The sequence below is a fragment of the Nicotiana sylvestris genome, chromosome 3 (genome assembly GCF_000393655.2).
Source record: "Nicotiana sylvestris chromosome 3, ASM39365v2, whole genome shotgun sequence".
Taxonomy (NCBI): Eukaryota; Viridiplantae; Streptophyta; class Magnoliopsida; order Solanales; family Solanaceae; genus Nicotiana; species Nicotiana sylvestris.
Genome location: NC_091059.1, coordinates 39,885,236 through 39,901,430, shown reverse-complemented (window position 1 = coordinate 39,901,430; position 16,195 = coordinate 39,885,236). Strand labels below are relative to the sequence as shown.

At 34.9% G+C, this 16,195-nt stretch overlaps 1 protein-coding gene across 1 annotated transcript; it reads left to right on the top strand.

Moving 5' to 3' along the window:
• The first annotated feature begins 12,468 nt into the window (after nucleotides 1-12,468).
• On the top strand, nucleotides 12,469-15,829 carry LOC104249837 (uncharacterized protein At2g39795, mitochondrial-like). The gene is made up of 3 exons (XM_009806335.2): nucleotides 12,469-12,870; nucleotides 15,015-15,355; nucleotides 15,488-15,829. The coding sequence occupies exons 1-3, from the start codon at nucleotides 12,601-12,603 to the stop codon at nucleotides 15,645-15,647; spliced, it is 771 nt and encodes a 256-aa protein (XP_009804637.1). The 5' UTR covers nucleotides 12,469-12,600; the 3' UTR covers nucleotides 15,648-15,829.
• The last annotated feature ends 366 nt before the right edge of the window (nucleotides 15,830-16,195 follow it).

Sequence of the window (16,195 nt, the reverse complement as noted above, 5' to 3'; positions counted from 1 at the left end):
TCTCAGTAGAAAATTTCATCAGACTAGGACTTTTATCCTAGGAGGAAAATGTAAAGATCAAAGGTTTGAGAAACTTACCTTTGTAATTCCTTTTTTTCTTTTCTTTTTCCCTTGCGCTGCTTTGTTCCTGTTTCAACTCTCAAGCAAAGAAAATTTTATCAGTTTTTTTTATGGTGGCCGATTTGTGGCCTTGCTGGGGGATGGTTATCTCCTTTAAAAGCTCGTGTTGTCTTTCCCCGAGACTGCTGGGGATAACACTGTTGGGGAATTATTTACTTACCTGTTGGGGAATAATATTATTGGGGAGTCTCCTTTCTTCCCCTTTTCTCTAAAGCTACTTCCTTCAAAACTTTTTTCTCTCAACATTGCTGGGGATAAAATGTTATCAGCCGGGGATAACGCTATTGAAGATAACACTGCTGGGGGATTTTGATTCCTTCAAAACTAGTGCTTTACTCTTCTGAAGGCTGCCGGGAATGATACTAGCATTTTGCTTTTTCCGAGCACAAGTTTCATCCTTTTGTTCTGTCCGCTGGGGAACAACTTCTTTTATTAAAACTTGTTATGCTGGGGGTAAAATTGGTTCAAAGACCACTTTCCTTGAGACTGGTGCTATCTTTATTCTTCCCCGAATGGGTATCTGTCTTTCAGAAAATTTTCTAAATGAAAGGAAAATTTTCTGCCCCAGTTTGATAATCTCCCTTGTGGCATGCATTTCTGTCATCAATGTCATTTCCTTTACCTGTTTCAAATCAAACAAAATTTGTTAGTTTAAAACGCGGTGGTTGGTCGTGATACTCCTACTGGGAGGGCTTTTCCCTTTCTCCTTCCTTGCTCTGCGTTCCAAAACTTGTTGGGGATGATATTATTTGCTGGGGATAATCCCTTTCTACTGGGGGAATCCCTCTTCTTTTGTGGCATAGCTCGGAAACTGGCATTTCCCCGACCTTTTAGTCTCGTATGAATTTCCCAAATCATGCTCATCGTTCTCCTTGTTTTGTCCTTTCTTGATTTAGCCCATTTGGATGTTATGCCCCTTTGAAAAGCTGGTCCCCCATGTAAAGTGCCCCTTGTAATCTGTTTTGTGACAGAATACTGCTAGACAACAAGTGTCCATGTGCTGTCAAGTGTCAAAGGCAGCCTATGTGCTATAAATAGGTGCCTTGGCCTTAGTCAGTGGTATCCAGAAATTGGTATCCCAAAACTAGTATCCAGAGAGGGATCTAGAGAGTGGATCCATTGGGTCGAAACAAGAAAGAAACGTGAGGGTTTCTGAGTGTTTCAAACGGGGGCTAAGATTGGGCATTGGGCAGATCTTAGTGTGGCATAAGAGCGGATTGTGTTCTTTGCCAAAGGGGCTATGATCGGATTGTGATCATAATTGGAAAGCTGATGGCAGATTTTGAAGTCATTTCTCACTTGTTCTGACCAAACAGACTCTACTGGGGAATTTTTCTATGAAAGGAAAAGATAAAAGGGAACAGAATAAAAAGACAAAGGAAAAAGATGACTCTTTAACAAAAGAAACTATAAATAAAAACCTATCAAACGCAGATACCGACTCTAATGGTCATGACATGCACATGTGGCCTATCCTCCGCCGTCAATCGTCTTTCAAGATCTTCATTTGGTGATTCCCCATATGATTCTCAATCTTATTCGACTTGTAGTGCCCAAAGGGTTTTCACTATCAAGCCTCTCTCATTTTGGTTTTTCTCTCAGCTTTCATCGCCTTATGGTGTCCGTAAAGATTTTCACCGATAAGACTCTCTCATTTGTATCACTTTCCCGCTGGGGATTTGGAGTGTTGCCGATATGACTCTTTCTGCTGGGGATTAGAGTCCTTTCTGCTGTGGAATAGAGTGTTATATTCACCGGTAAGACTCTCATTTGTCTAACTTGGTATCTTTTGAAGACTGATCAGAAGGTCTTTCTTTGGACCGTAATGTGGGTTTTTGGATAGGCTAAAAAGAAAGGGTATTAAAGGCTCAAAAAACAAATCAATTTGGGGTTCAAAATTACAACCTTCAGAACCATATTTGTTTACAACAAGCGCCACCCTTGCCCCAATTTCTTGCTTGGGGATTATTTTTTTTTTTTAATATTTGTTACACCATGACCGAGCCGTGAGGCGCCTACGTATCCTCTTTGAGGAATCAGATCAAACGTAGTTCCCAATTCCTTTGTTTTCTTCTGACTTTTTTTTTTGTTATCATTTTTCTTTTCTTCTTTTTTTTCATTTTTCTTTTGTCGTTTTGTTGATTTTTTTTCTTTTTCTTTTTGTGTTTTTTTTCTTTTTCTTTTCTTATCTTTTTTTATGTTTGTGTTTCTACTCTTTGCTACTGATTCCGAAAGAGTGGTATGAAAGAAAACAAATAAGGTTCAAAGGGTTAGCGAAGGAGAAAGTGTTTAGATAGAAGAATAAAATGTCTTCGTCATTCCAATCTTCAAAACACGCCAAGCACAAACAACACCATTAAATATTCACCACATCTTCTGATTGTGCCGGACTTGATAACCATATGCATACATTTGCCTTTTTCTTTTGTCATTTTTAAAGCACCATTGGGCAATACTCTCACTTGATTTTATGGTTTTTCTTTATGTTTTATTTGCCCCAGTTTCAGATGGCTCGGGCTTCACATAATCTCAAACCGTTCTTATTTCCTTTAAACGTTCTGATCACCTTTCCGGGGTTTTATGATTAACTTTTAAGATTAGGCCCAAACTGTGTACGCATGTCATGTCACGAGAATCGGCGCTGAACAAAAATGATAAAAGGACTAAACAAAAAGATGACTAGAAATAATAAAAGACCGGATTTTGCATTAGAATACCGGTGAAATGGTAAAAACAAAGCAGAACAAAATCCTAAAACAACCTGGACAAAACTTAAACAAACCGTTATGACAAAATGGAAAGATAAGAAAGTTTGACACAAGACAACATCCGAATTACAACCCTAACAATCCGGACAACAGAAATGACAACAAAATAAGCCACCAAAAGCTTCTCTCTTGCTAACCAAGGAACGGAGCGTCCTCCCACTTTATCAAAACTGGCATCTTAGCTACTGAGCTTCGCATCAGTATTGACCAGACCATTGCCAACTTCAATATCATCAACCTCCGTCAACAAGTTCTCGATAGGGTTCGAGTGCTCCATGTCACTGTTAGTGATCACAATCCGCCCTTTTTGGATCATTTTTTCTACTTCCCTTTTCAGATTATGACAGCTCTCAATGTTGTGCCCTCTGACATTGGAGTGGTATGCGCATCGTGCTGCCGGATCAAAGTTTCTTGCACGTGGATCTGGAGTATATGCGGGGAGCGGCTCAATCAAGCCAGCATGCCTTAGCCTTTCAAACAGACTTGCATAAGATACTCCAATAGGGTGAGAGCCTTTCCTCGTTTCAGCAACCTCTCGTTCCTAAATGCTTGATTGGGCCGGAAACCTGATCCAGGGGGCTTCCGGTAGGCTTGTAAGGGTGGATAGTCCTTCTGTGAAGCTGGGTATTTGGAAAGTGAAGCATGTCTTTGGGAGTCTCGTGGAGAGAAGTAGTGTCGAGGAGGGGAGTAGCGTTGACGAGTGATGGAGCTACTCGGGTAGCTGGGAAAACTGCCATAAACGGGTTGGGATGGAGAGTATGGGGGATCTTCTGTTATGGTATTGGGTGCTTGGGTAATGACAGAGTTCAAGAAGCTTGGCGGTGGAGGGGGTGGTGCTTTCCCAGTCATCCATGCCTGATACATGTCTGCCACATGCTGTCTCAGCATTTTCACTTCTTCTACCAACCCGTTGTTCCGTTCGACCAGTTGTTGTCGGTCATCAGTACCGACCCACTTGGTTCTGAGGTTCTGAGTCATTGTCTTTTGACTTTGCTTTGCAGGGAGGAGTTACCACAACCAACCACTTTTTGATATGAACACAACAAAGTGAAGCCATCACATTAGTGTTAGGGCATTTGACAGATAATCATATATCAGAGATACAGAGCACCTAAGCAGTTAAAACGTTCTATCATGCCTTCACTTCAGTTAAGTGTGTCGTTCCGGCTTCTTGTAATTGTGCCCCTTTGAAAATCTCCCACACCTTCCTTTATTTTTTTTTCCAATGGTGGTCGAATCTTATGGAGATTGCCTACGTATCATGACCCCGCATGAATCAGACCTTACGTAGTTCGGACCAATAAAAGATAAATAATAATAAAACATTTTTTTTGTTTTGGAATTTTCAATTTTCATATTAAAACAAACTTGATTACAAAAGTTTAAAAAAAACTGACCATATTAACAGACTTTGACAAAAGACAACAAACAGCCTCGAAAATCAAATAACTCGCATACTCTAATCAAAGAATTACAAACTCAAAAACAAACGGCCAGTTCCTTTCCCCGTTTGACAAATGCAACCAAACAGTTATTTTTTGCAAATGTGGCCCCTTCCAAATTTCATATGAATTTTGAGGCCAGAGAGGATTATTTTATGACACTTTACAAACTTGCCCATTCTTTTACGAAAATAGCCTTTCGACAACTGAAAGATACTCTGAGGCTATTTCGGCAAGAACAGTTTAAGACGCGCCCGAAGCTGGCTTGGCTTATTTTTGACTAAAAATCCGAACGGTGTTCACCTGACCGCTGACTCTTTGTTTTTTTTAAATTACAATGAAAACCTGGTGTTGTAAACACGGCCCTTCAGCGCCTCGGGGACGAAGATTTTTAAGGCTCTGTGAGTCAACTGGACCAAAATCCTAAAAAAAATGACCCAAAAAGTGGTTGTTTATGCAAGGTCAGCCTTCCGGCGTCCCTTTCTGGAACATTCGGCTATTTTTGACAAAACAGCATCACCCGACTTATTTATGACAAAATTAAAACTTTGACATATTTTTTGTTTATTTGTTTGTTTTTGGTTATTTTAGCAAAAGGGGAGGTTGGACCTGATGAGGGTTGCCTACGTATCTCACATCCGGTGAGAATCAAACCCGCATAGTTCGGGACATCATGAATAAAGTAAATAAACTAACTTTTTTTTATTATATAATTTTTTTATTTTTATTTATTTTTTGAAGGAAAGACTTATAAAGAAGAAATGGAACATTTTTTCAAAGAGGGATTTCTAAAGAATTTTTTTTTTTTGAATTTTGAAAGAGAAACTTCTAAAGAAGAAAGAAAATATTTTTGGAATTTTACTTTCAATGAAAGAAATGCTTTTAAAAATTATTTTTGAATTTTGACTTTTATTTTCAATTTTGAAAGAAGAATGAAAATATTTTCGGATTTTTTTGGAAGAAATTAAAAGAAAATATTTTTTTTATTTTTTTATTTTATTTTTTATTATTATTTTTTTAAAACAATTAAAACGACTTTCTAAAGACATCAATAATGGAAAATATTTTTGGATTTTTTTCTTGTTGGATTTATATATATATATATATATATATATATTGCAACAAATAATAAAACCACGTTCAACGCAAGACTCTTTTTATTTTCATTTTTGGCATTTTTATAAACAAATAAATAAAAAAAAACATTTAAAAACAAGACTCTTTTTTCATTTTTATTTTTCATGGCAAGACAAACTATTTTTTTTTTCTTTTTTTTTTTTTCATTTTGAAAACAAGACAAAGTGAAGATTTTTTTTCAACAAAATGATCAACCTATTCTTCAACCTAAAAATAAGAGACTCTTTTCTATTTTTTTCTTTTGCTTTTTTGAGTGAAACAAACTATATAAAAAAATATTTTTCGTTTTTTTTTTCATTTTTTCCAAAATTTCGGCAGAATTTCGCCAGTATTTGAACATTGTTATTTTTTCAAAACAGAAGAGTAACACTATACACTGCTATTTTCCTTTCTTTCTCTTTTTTTTTTCTTTAATTTTTTCTCAATATTCAAAAACAGGTCATCATGCAAGTCCAAAGCAGATAAGTGCACAAGCAGTGAGTAGGATGCATCAGGATGGTCTTTTCTGTTTCGGGTTGCTATTCCTAGACGGACTCAACCCATGTGTTGAGTCCCCTAAGTCAAAAATTGCACATGATGCAGATAAGCGTTCCTACTAGGGATCCGTCATGAAGTTGAGTTATTCTAGGTTCAGAACCTGGGTGTTTGTTCTAGACCTGGCTTACCCGAGCGGACAGCTCGAGCCGAGGGGGGGCAGCGTACCGGGAATACAGAAGCTTCACCGGCTTAGCAACTTGTCCGAACCTCGTTCTAAATTGGGATTTGACACTATACAGAAAAGAAGTCGTACGAAGTACACCCTTCTTCATGATTTAGAAGACTCAGAAAGGATATGGGTTTCGGCACAGTTTATATACAGTTCACATAATATCAAAGCGGTAAAAGCAACATTTAGCACATTAGGCTCAAAACATGTAAAAAAATCAGATAAACCAAATATAACAATTTATATAAGCTCGAATTTCTAACCCTGAACCAGTGGTTCTGGGTCAATAATTCCCCAGCAGAGTCGCCAGAGCTGTCACACCTCCTTTTTCCGTCCCCGCGAGGGGTGAAGGAGTTTTTTCCAATTAAAGGACAATCGAAACGGGATTTGTTTGTTTATTTCAGAGTCGCCACTTGGGAGATTTAGGGTGTCCCAAGTCACCAATTTTAATCCCGAATCGAGGAAAAGAATGACTCCATATTACAGTCTGCGTACCAGAAATCCGGATAAGGAATTCTGTTAACCCGGGAGAAGGTGTTAGGCATTCCCGAGTTCCGTGGTTCTAGCACGGTCGCTCAACTGTCATATTCGGCTTATTTATCTGATTTTATACAATTATGAGCTCATGTGCAAGTTTTAACTCTTTACCGCTTTTATTATTATATTTCAAAAGAATGTGAACATCGTTTAAAAACATGTCTTTGGATTGCGTCACATGAAATGCACCCGCAATCCGGAACACATTTTTATTCAATGTTTTAGGATTAAACATGTCTTTGGATTGCGTCACATGAAATGCACCCGCAATCCGGAACACATTTTTATTCAATGTTTTGGGATTTGGATTTGGGTCGCATAAATGCGCACCCGAGTTTAAGAGGGTAAGATTATTAAAATGCGCGCCTACAGCAATTAGCGTATTATTATTTCTAGGTAAAGCCGTGGAATTTGCTAAAACGGCTCATCCCGAAGTCTAAGTAATTTTAATTAAACATTTATCAAGGGCCCCGCAATTTGTGTGTATTATTGGGCGAGACTCATCTCATTTATTTTAAAAGGATAATCCTAAAGTGCCTACATTTTTTCTATTAAAATTGTCTCTACAAAATGAAAGAGAAAAATGTCTTAATTTATTTACATGCTTGAGTTGTTATATTTGTGTTTCGAATATGATTCATAAATTCTAAAAATGATGCAAGCGGGGCAATCTGTTGCCAATGCGGGCCCAGACTCAACGTGTATGGTATAAACTAGACCTGGGTCATCTTATTCACATGTTACTACCTAGTTACATTATACTAGGCATGTTCACAGTTTGTCAAATTAAAAAAAAACTTAGCAATCTAATTTTAATTCTAAACCATTTACATGCTGAAATTAACCAATAGTATTTAACTAAACAACATTCCTACAAGTTCCTAAATGGTCTATTGGTTTGATGAACTAACGTGCTTTTTGAGACATGATAATCATCCAACAATAACGAATTAACTAGACGGAGTTACTACACCATTTTTTTTTTAGGCAATATATAGATAGTTCGTCTGTTAAGCTATCGTTAGATGTTCCACTATATATATTAACAACTACATGATTCTGATTAGAGTAAACTAAATAATTTATATATACAAATAAAATTCAGAATATAATTAAAATAAATTTAGAACTTCAACTCTTCATTTTTTGTATTCATGCCTCATGTTTCAGTTTACAATAATCAGCGTGTCAGTTGTGTACCTGATATTGGAAGCAAAAGAAAAGGGAGATCAACAGAAATTCAGTAGCATACAACAACAGCGACACCCAGCAACCAGTAACACCCAGCAACGAGAAACCAGTGACAGATTTTAAAATCAAGATAAAAATCCAGAAACACCGACAACAATCAACGGGCAGAAGCCAAGGGAATCTTTTCAGATTTGAAAGACTAATTAATGTTCAACCCTTAATTTCTGAATCCGTATATCAGAATATTTATATTGTATATCGGGTGTATACTACTCTTATTTTGAATTTCCAGAATGTTTTTCTTTTTATTTTTGAAATCTTAGTATTTTCGGAATTTTTCTCTCTCTTAAAATTCAACTCCCTTTTTTTCTCTCTCTTCTTTCTTTTTTCTGTCCCCTTTAAAATCTGATCAAGTCTATCTTATTTATCTCCCATCCCCAAACCCTTTAATCAATTAATCAAATAATAAAAACAACCACTTTCTCTTACCAAACTCACTACTACATAAAAAATACAATTATTATTTATTTAAACAACTTTTCTTGAGCCCCGTAATCCCACTATTTCTTGTTCCCCATTTTCGATTAAACAAGTACATTATTCCCCACCATTATGTCTTGTCCCCCCATTATTGATTATTTTAATATTATAAAAAAAATTATTTAATCTTATTGGACAGAGCACTCAAAATAAATAATTGTTCAGATTTTTAATTCCAAAAATACCCCTCCGACCTTACTGAAATTACCATTTTACCCCTGAAAATACTGCAATTTACCAATCTACCCCATCAGCTATATCCAATCCTCCTAAATCAATTAACCAAACTATAACAGCTATAACCAATTCCTAATCCAATTTCATCAACAAATAATCAACTTCTGCATAATAAACTTGCCAAATTAACAACATTCATGAATTACTAACAGAGTCAGATTCATATCAACAAACTCAACAAGACAAACATGTAGATTTAAATCACTAAACTCAACATCCGTTGAACTCAAACTAAATAAAACAACATCATAACAAAGAGGAATGATTTAAACTAAATCAAAAATTAAACCAAAACATAAATTCACAATAAATCACTGGATTAAAAACGAACTTCAAGCGAAAAAAAATATGAACACGAATTAAATATAAATTAAACAACAAAGATGACGGATTTAAGCGATTAAACCAACACTCTTCTATATTAAAACTAAACAAGAACATAAAACAAACTGAAGAAATAATCGATCGAACTTCAACTTAAATCTAACAATACTTTATTTAAACTAACAATTTCTTTATTAAAAATAAAAAATAACAAATCAAGAAACGATAAGCACGAACAAAAACAAGAATCAAACATTTACTGATTTCAGATCCGAGAATATCAAAAAAAAATACAAAATAAAAAATACGGAAGAAATGAAACTTACACTAACTAATCGGAAATGAACAACGACGAGCTCGAACAGAAAACGGACCACTCGAACAAACAAACTCGACATACTGGATCTCGACAAACAACAAAACCCACCTTCCTTTTAACCTTGACGAACTCAAAACGACAAACGACGACCTCGACGGAAACGGACCTGAAGATCGACGAAGCAGTAGGTTGTTCGTACGCCCCCTGTGTGTGTGCGTTGAGCAGCAGCCATGGTGAAAAAGAAAAGACGATGAAGAAGCGACAACTACAACAGCCATGCTGCTGGTTGCGGACAAGGGGGGAGTTTCCGGCGTGGCTGGGGTTGACTTGGGTGGAAGACGAGGCTGGTTGTTCGATGAAGAGGATGAAAGGGACTGTGAGGAAGCAGCCATGAACGAGCTTGAGCTTGGGGTCGTTCATGGTGCGACGAAGAAAGCTGAGGGGAGGTCGTTCATGGTGCGACGGTGGAGTTGCTGGTGTTCAGAAGAAGAAGAAGCAGCCATGGGACTGCTCGTTCATGGTGCGATGAAGAAGATGAAGCAGTAGCGACGGGGCTGGTCGTTTGGACGAAGACGAAGAAGTAGCAGCAGGTTGTCATGGCGATGAGGCGAAGACGGAGCAGTAGGTAGCTGATCGTTCGACGACGTGTGGGTGTGTTGATGTGTGTGAAGGTGACGTGAGGGGGGGAGGCAGCCATGGTAGCTGCTCACGTTGGGGTCATTTGGGACGAAGGGAGAAGATGAAGAAGGGGGTGGGTAGGTGGTTTTTAGGGTTTGTCCTTGTTTTTTTTTGTTTTTGTCAAATGTAAGATAGGGGGTGTTGGGTATTTGGGTTATGGACCGGGTCGACCCGGTTCAAAATGGACCGGGTCATGGGGAAGGTTGGGTATTTTTTGGGCTTGTGGCTTGAATTTGAAGAAGAACCCAATTCCGATTTTCTTTATATTCTGCTTTATTTTCTTCTACTTTCTAATTAATAAAACTAAAATTCTAAATTAAGTTATAAACTAAATTAACTTATAAAAAAATACTAATTAATTCCAAATAACTATTATCGCATATTTAAATAGCAATTAACGATAAAATCGCACAATTTAGACGTTAAATGCTAAAATGCAACGTACATTATTATTATATTTTTTTTATGATTTTCTCATTTTTGTAAAAGAAACTTAAATAAATACTAAACGGAAATGCGACATATTTTATATTTTTATTAATTTAAACAAATAAACATGCACAGACAAAAATACAAATAATTATACAAAAATACCACAAAAATTCAAAAATTGCACACCAAGGAAAAATCGTTTTATTTTGAATTTTTTGGGAGTAATTCTTTCATAGGGCAAAAATCACGTGCTTACAGCTGGTATTTTATTATGCATTTTTATGGTACTAATATATCGGCTCCTGTTGCTTTTTTGAGCCGAGGGTCTCCTGGAAACAGCCTCTCTACCCTTCGGGGAAGGGGTAAGGTCTGCGTACATATTACCCTCCCCAGACCCCACTTGTGGGATTATACTGGGTCGTCGTTGTTGTTGTTGTTGTTGTTGTTGTTGTATTCATAATTTGAGCATTCACATCATAGTTTTAAGAACTTTCTAATCTCAAATTCAAATAGTCTTTTCTTTTCATTTCTAATAGTAAATTTCTAATAAGTTAACATAATTTTCCTATTTTTTTAATCTAATATATAGTCTTATTACGTTTTATGTGGCTTTTCATTAACTCGTAACTTTATTTAATATCATTCTCAACTACTTTTCTTTAATAATATAAGATAAATATATAATTTTTTAATTATAAAATAAATATTTATTTTATTTCAAAAATATTGCTCGAAAATTTTAAATTATTTAAAATTTAATAATATATTTAAGTATTGTATATTTACTTTATTTTATTTTTTAAACTTATGATTTATAAATGTCCTTACATTATCTCTAATTTATTTTTATTGTTCAATATTTTTAGTTTGTGATTTTACTATTATACTTGAGTTATGTGGACTTATATTATGACTTTTCTTATCATAATATAAAAAACTTTCTCATCTCAAATTTAAATAAGTTTTACACTTTTTCCTATGATAAAAAATCTTAGTTTTTTTTCTATTCTTTATTATTGATTTTACATTATTCAATACCTAATATTATTACATTGTCATATAAATTTTTATTAGTCTGTTGGAATTTAATATCTATTTTTACCACACTCATTCTAATATAATATAGATAAAAATTAAAATACTTTCTCATTTCAAATTCAAATAATTTTTTTCATTCTATTTTCTTAATTGGACCATATTTTCAAAAAATTATGGTATGCTTTCGAACTTAAACTAACTAAACTCAACTCAAATATTAATCATAGAAAAATATTTTCTTAATTGTTTGAACACATTATATCCAAATGTTGTAGTAATATTTACGTATAAAATATTCATTTGCACGATTTATCAATATTAATATGAATTTATTTTTCTTGTTATTAAAATATCTTTTGTTAATTATTTAATTTTTCTCTTACATTATAATTAATTTGTATACTTTATATAAGATCTTATTTTGCTGCTTGAATTTATTTAATTTTTAAACTCAATAAATCTTTAATATCTTAAGTAATTCTTAGTTTTATTTTATATTTTAACTTACTCCAAAGTATAAATAGTTATAGGTTATCTCAATTTACGTCTTTATATATTTTTTTTCTATTATAATTTTTAATTAATTTTTTACCTCCATATTTCTAGCTAACATAGAAGAAAATCTATGAGAAAATCTATAAGATTCATTAAACTACCTTCATTAATTATGTTTCTATATATAATTTCTAATTATTAATGTTATCCTAAAATTGTCAAGTGACTTCATTTTAGCTTGCCACTTGGCTTAACCGCAATGCATACTGCTTTTCTTTTAATAAAATATAGATAATTATATTTTAGCCGTCCAAAAATATAATAGATGATAAATATATATATATTATATAATTAATGCTATATAGTTTTTGTATTTAAATTACTGGCTGTAATTATTTTGAACTGTCGGGTTAAAAATGAAAAAAGCGCATTTGGGTAGAACCATATTTTCTTTCATCAAGGGAATCCCCAAACAAAAGTTAGTAATTACTGTGAAGGGTGAGTCTTGTCTTTCCAGTTGAGCATTTTTACCGAAAAGAACCGTCTTGCTCTTTTGACTCTTCCTCTCTCTTAAACCCTCGTAAATAAAAGAAAAAACCTAAAACCCTAAATATCTCTACCAAAACCCTTCCGGAAATGGCGCTCTCTAACGTTATCAGAAGGACAGCTTCGCAGGTTGTACCCCTCGCAGTTCGATCCATACGAAGAAGTCAGAGTTACCACCACTCTGCTCTCTTCTCCGCCGTCGTGGACCGCCGTGCCGTCCATCGGAACTTGTTCCGAAGCTCAGTTCCTTCTACTCTGCATCTCTATTCTACTCAGAAGCGATCAAGTTCTGATGAGTCGCTCCTCAAAGTAATTCAGTCTGAAATCCAATTTGCCGAGGAGTCCGATGAACAGAACAAGGTTTCATTCTCCCTATTTAATTTACTTCCCCAATTTATCATTTTCCACCCTATAAAGACGTTACTGATCTTTGAGTTTTTGTTTACTGTTTCTGTTAATTACTATATTATGATCCTACTTCTTAAGGAAATAACAGCAGAATTTGAGGAAGGAAATGCAACCAACTGAACTTTAATTTTGATTAAATCTTCAATCAACAGCAACTTTCATTACCAGAGGCGGATCGAGGATTTGAAGGTTGCAGGTGTCTCTATATATATTATACATATCACTAGCCAGAAAGACAATATGAAGAATGGATGATTCAGTTAATTTTTGGTTAACCGAGTTAGGTGTTTTATTTAAAAAAGGCAAATAAGTCCGATTTTAGTTTAACTTTTTTACGCTTGATTTACTATTTTCTAGATAAAAGTATAAAAAAAAATTATTTTATGAAAGTACACCTGCGATTGGAAAATTTTCTTAAAGTGTAGCTTAAGTACTATATATTTATGTTTGATTTGATTAATTGATCATTATTCTTGGGTTAATTTTTTCAATTTATTTGTTGAGTTATGTGATAATTATTTTCAAAGCCAAAATTTTAAAATTATCAATTTATAAGAATCTACTTAAAATCTCTATAAATCAGGATATCTTTTTCAAAAACCAACAAATGATACTGCTCAAATTATACTCCAAAGTATAAATTAATGTTGTCTCACCAGGAAGAGAGAAACTATATATTATTTAGAATTTTAAACACTCCAAAGTATAAATTAATGTTGTCTCACCAGGAAGAGAGAAACTATATATTATTTAGAATTTTAAAATTACGCATCGAAAGAAATTGCTTATGAAATAAGATATAACTGTAGGAAGTAATATGAAGGCTAATGTAAAGAAATTTTAAAAAAGAAAGAAGATAGAGGGATTTTAGCAACAGGAAGAAAGGGGGGGGGGGTTGGAGGAAAAGAAAAGGAAGAAGAGATGAAGACACAAGTCCCAACAGAGAATAAAGGAAATCTAGGGCTAAAAAGTAGGAAAAAGATTTAAAACAAAAGAGACGAAGAAAATGTTGTTGCAGGGAATTGAACCCAGACCCGTGGGTTACATTAGAGACTTCAAAAGCAAGGCTAAACCATGGCATCCACATGCCTTTTGTGTAATTTGGGTGTCACTTAATATCTATAACTCATTTTTCATAGATATCAACATATTTATTGAGAATTTTTGTGGAAGCGTGCGAGTGGCGTGCCATGCCACCCCGATCCGATAAGGTAGATCCGCCCCTGTTCATTACTACTAATAACCTCATTCAAATGGTAATTACAATCAAGCTCTGCACCTGATCAGTTTAAGGAGGAACTGAGGAATAGAAGAACTAAAAAGAGAGAGCTAAGAAGGAGAAGGGATAGATTTAGAGAGTAAGAACAGATGAGAGATAGAACGGAGGGAGTCTAGAAATAATGGACACAAAATTATAATTTTCAGATTCCATAGTCTGTCTCTCATGTTCCATTCATGCAGTATATACAGATGAGTTAACTGCAGGGCTGCTATGCTCAAAAGTGTGAGTACCTAACGAATCATTGTTAGGGTGAGAAGATGTTACAGATTTTGAGTTTTTAGATTAGAGTTCTGTTTATTGCCTCTACACTATTTAGTTTGTGACAGGCTGCTATCTCTTTCATGAATCTTGTATATTTTCCCCTATGTTCTTTAGTCTTTGTTTTGGTCTGTCCAGTAGGGTTTGAGGAGAAATGGGAACTTAATAATAAAGGTAGATTTTGGAGTTGTTTTACGGTGCCTTGTTTTGTTCATAATGACAACAGTGTAAATCATGAATTATAATTTTCTTCGCCTAATATTCAGTTTCATCTAACAATTGTGTGATAGAATGATTTCAGAAGCTTGATTAAAATCTCCGGTTAACTGCTATTGTAATTTGAGGGACACTGTGAAACCTCGGATCATTTCATCTTATTTTCCCTCAGTAGAAGGCAAACGTTTTGTACTTGCAGTAGTGACAATTCTAGATCTGCTTTGGATGCTATCATTGATCTTGGAACGTCCCCTGTCTCATGTTTCAGCATTAGGTTATATTCTATTTCCTGTTTTTGAGTCTACTTGGGGATTATGATCATCTTGCTCGTTATTTTTAGGCTGATGAGGTGCCTGAGGGTTTCCCCTTTACGCTTGAAGACCATCCCGGACAGCAGACTATATCCTTGACTAAAGAGTATCAAGGTGAAACTATAAATGTTGAAGTTCATATGCCTGATCTTGTTACTGATGACGACGATGAGGATGGCAATGACAATGATGATACTGAAAGGCCCGCTCAATCTCAACTTCCCCTTGTTGTTAGAGTGTCTAAGAGGAATGGTCCATGTTTGGAGTTTGGTTGCACAACTTATCCCGATGAGGTTGTAATTGACCATCTAGCTATTAAAGACCCTGATGCAGCCGATGAACAGATTGCCTATGAAGGACCTGAGTTCTCGTTAGTATTGGTGCTCTAAACGAGCATAAAATTTTTATTCAACTTTCTTTCATCTATATTTGGGCTCCACATGAATTTTCCCTTCACTTGGGCCTTTGGTACTAACTGAAACACTTAACTGTTTTCCATCAGGGATTTGGATGAGAACATCCAGAAAGCATTTCACAAGTATTTGGAGATCAGGGGAATCAAGCCCAGAACAACAAACTTCTTGCACGAGTACATGATCAACAAGGACAGCAGAGAATACTTGATGTGGATCAAGAACGTGAAGAAGTTCATTGAAGCATAGGTGCATATGCAGCAATTATCTTAGATATTCTTCTTATTTGGTTCGGCTGATGTTATTTTTGGCAAGCTCTGTCAGTCATTGATCAAATTTGTGAACCATAAGAGAGAGATTCTTATTGAACTAGTGATAAACGTATGAGAGCGTTCCTATATGAAATGGAGTATAGAAAATTTTCTACTCAAGAGAGTTGTTCTATTTGAGTTGTTGATGGACATATGAGAGGCTCCTTATACAAAATTAAAAAAAATACGGGGAAAAGAGTTAGAGCCCGTTTGGATTAGCTGATTTGAAGTAGCTGATAAACATTGGGTGATGAAAAGCACTTTTAAGTGCTGAAACTGATTTAATAAATAAGCAATTACGTGTTTCGGTACAAGTGCTGAAATTGATAATAAGTTGCTGCATTATTTGATAAAAAAGTGCTGATAAGCTCTTTTTCTATTAAAATGACTTAAATAACCTTAGAACTGTTTACACTTATAAGAGCGTAATTTCTTCAAAATTTTAGATTCCAGATCGATTCAAATACAAAATATTCTATTTGTCAT

Excerpts from the sequence above, each read along its gene's own strand:
- LOC104249837 (XM_009806335.2), top strand. The coding sequence starts at position 12,601 with ATGGCGCTCTCTAACGTTATCAGAAGGACAGCTTCGCAGGTTGTACCC. Across the intron at positions 12,871-15,014 it reads AGTCCGATGAACAGAACAAG|GCTGATGAGGTGCCTGAGGG; the intron begins GTTTCATTCTCC and ends CGTTATTTTTAG. Across the intron at positions 15,356-15,487 it reads TATGAAGGACCTGAGTTCTC|GGATTTGGATGAGAACATCC; the intron begins GTTAGTATTGGT and ends GTTTTCCATCAG.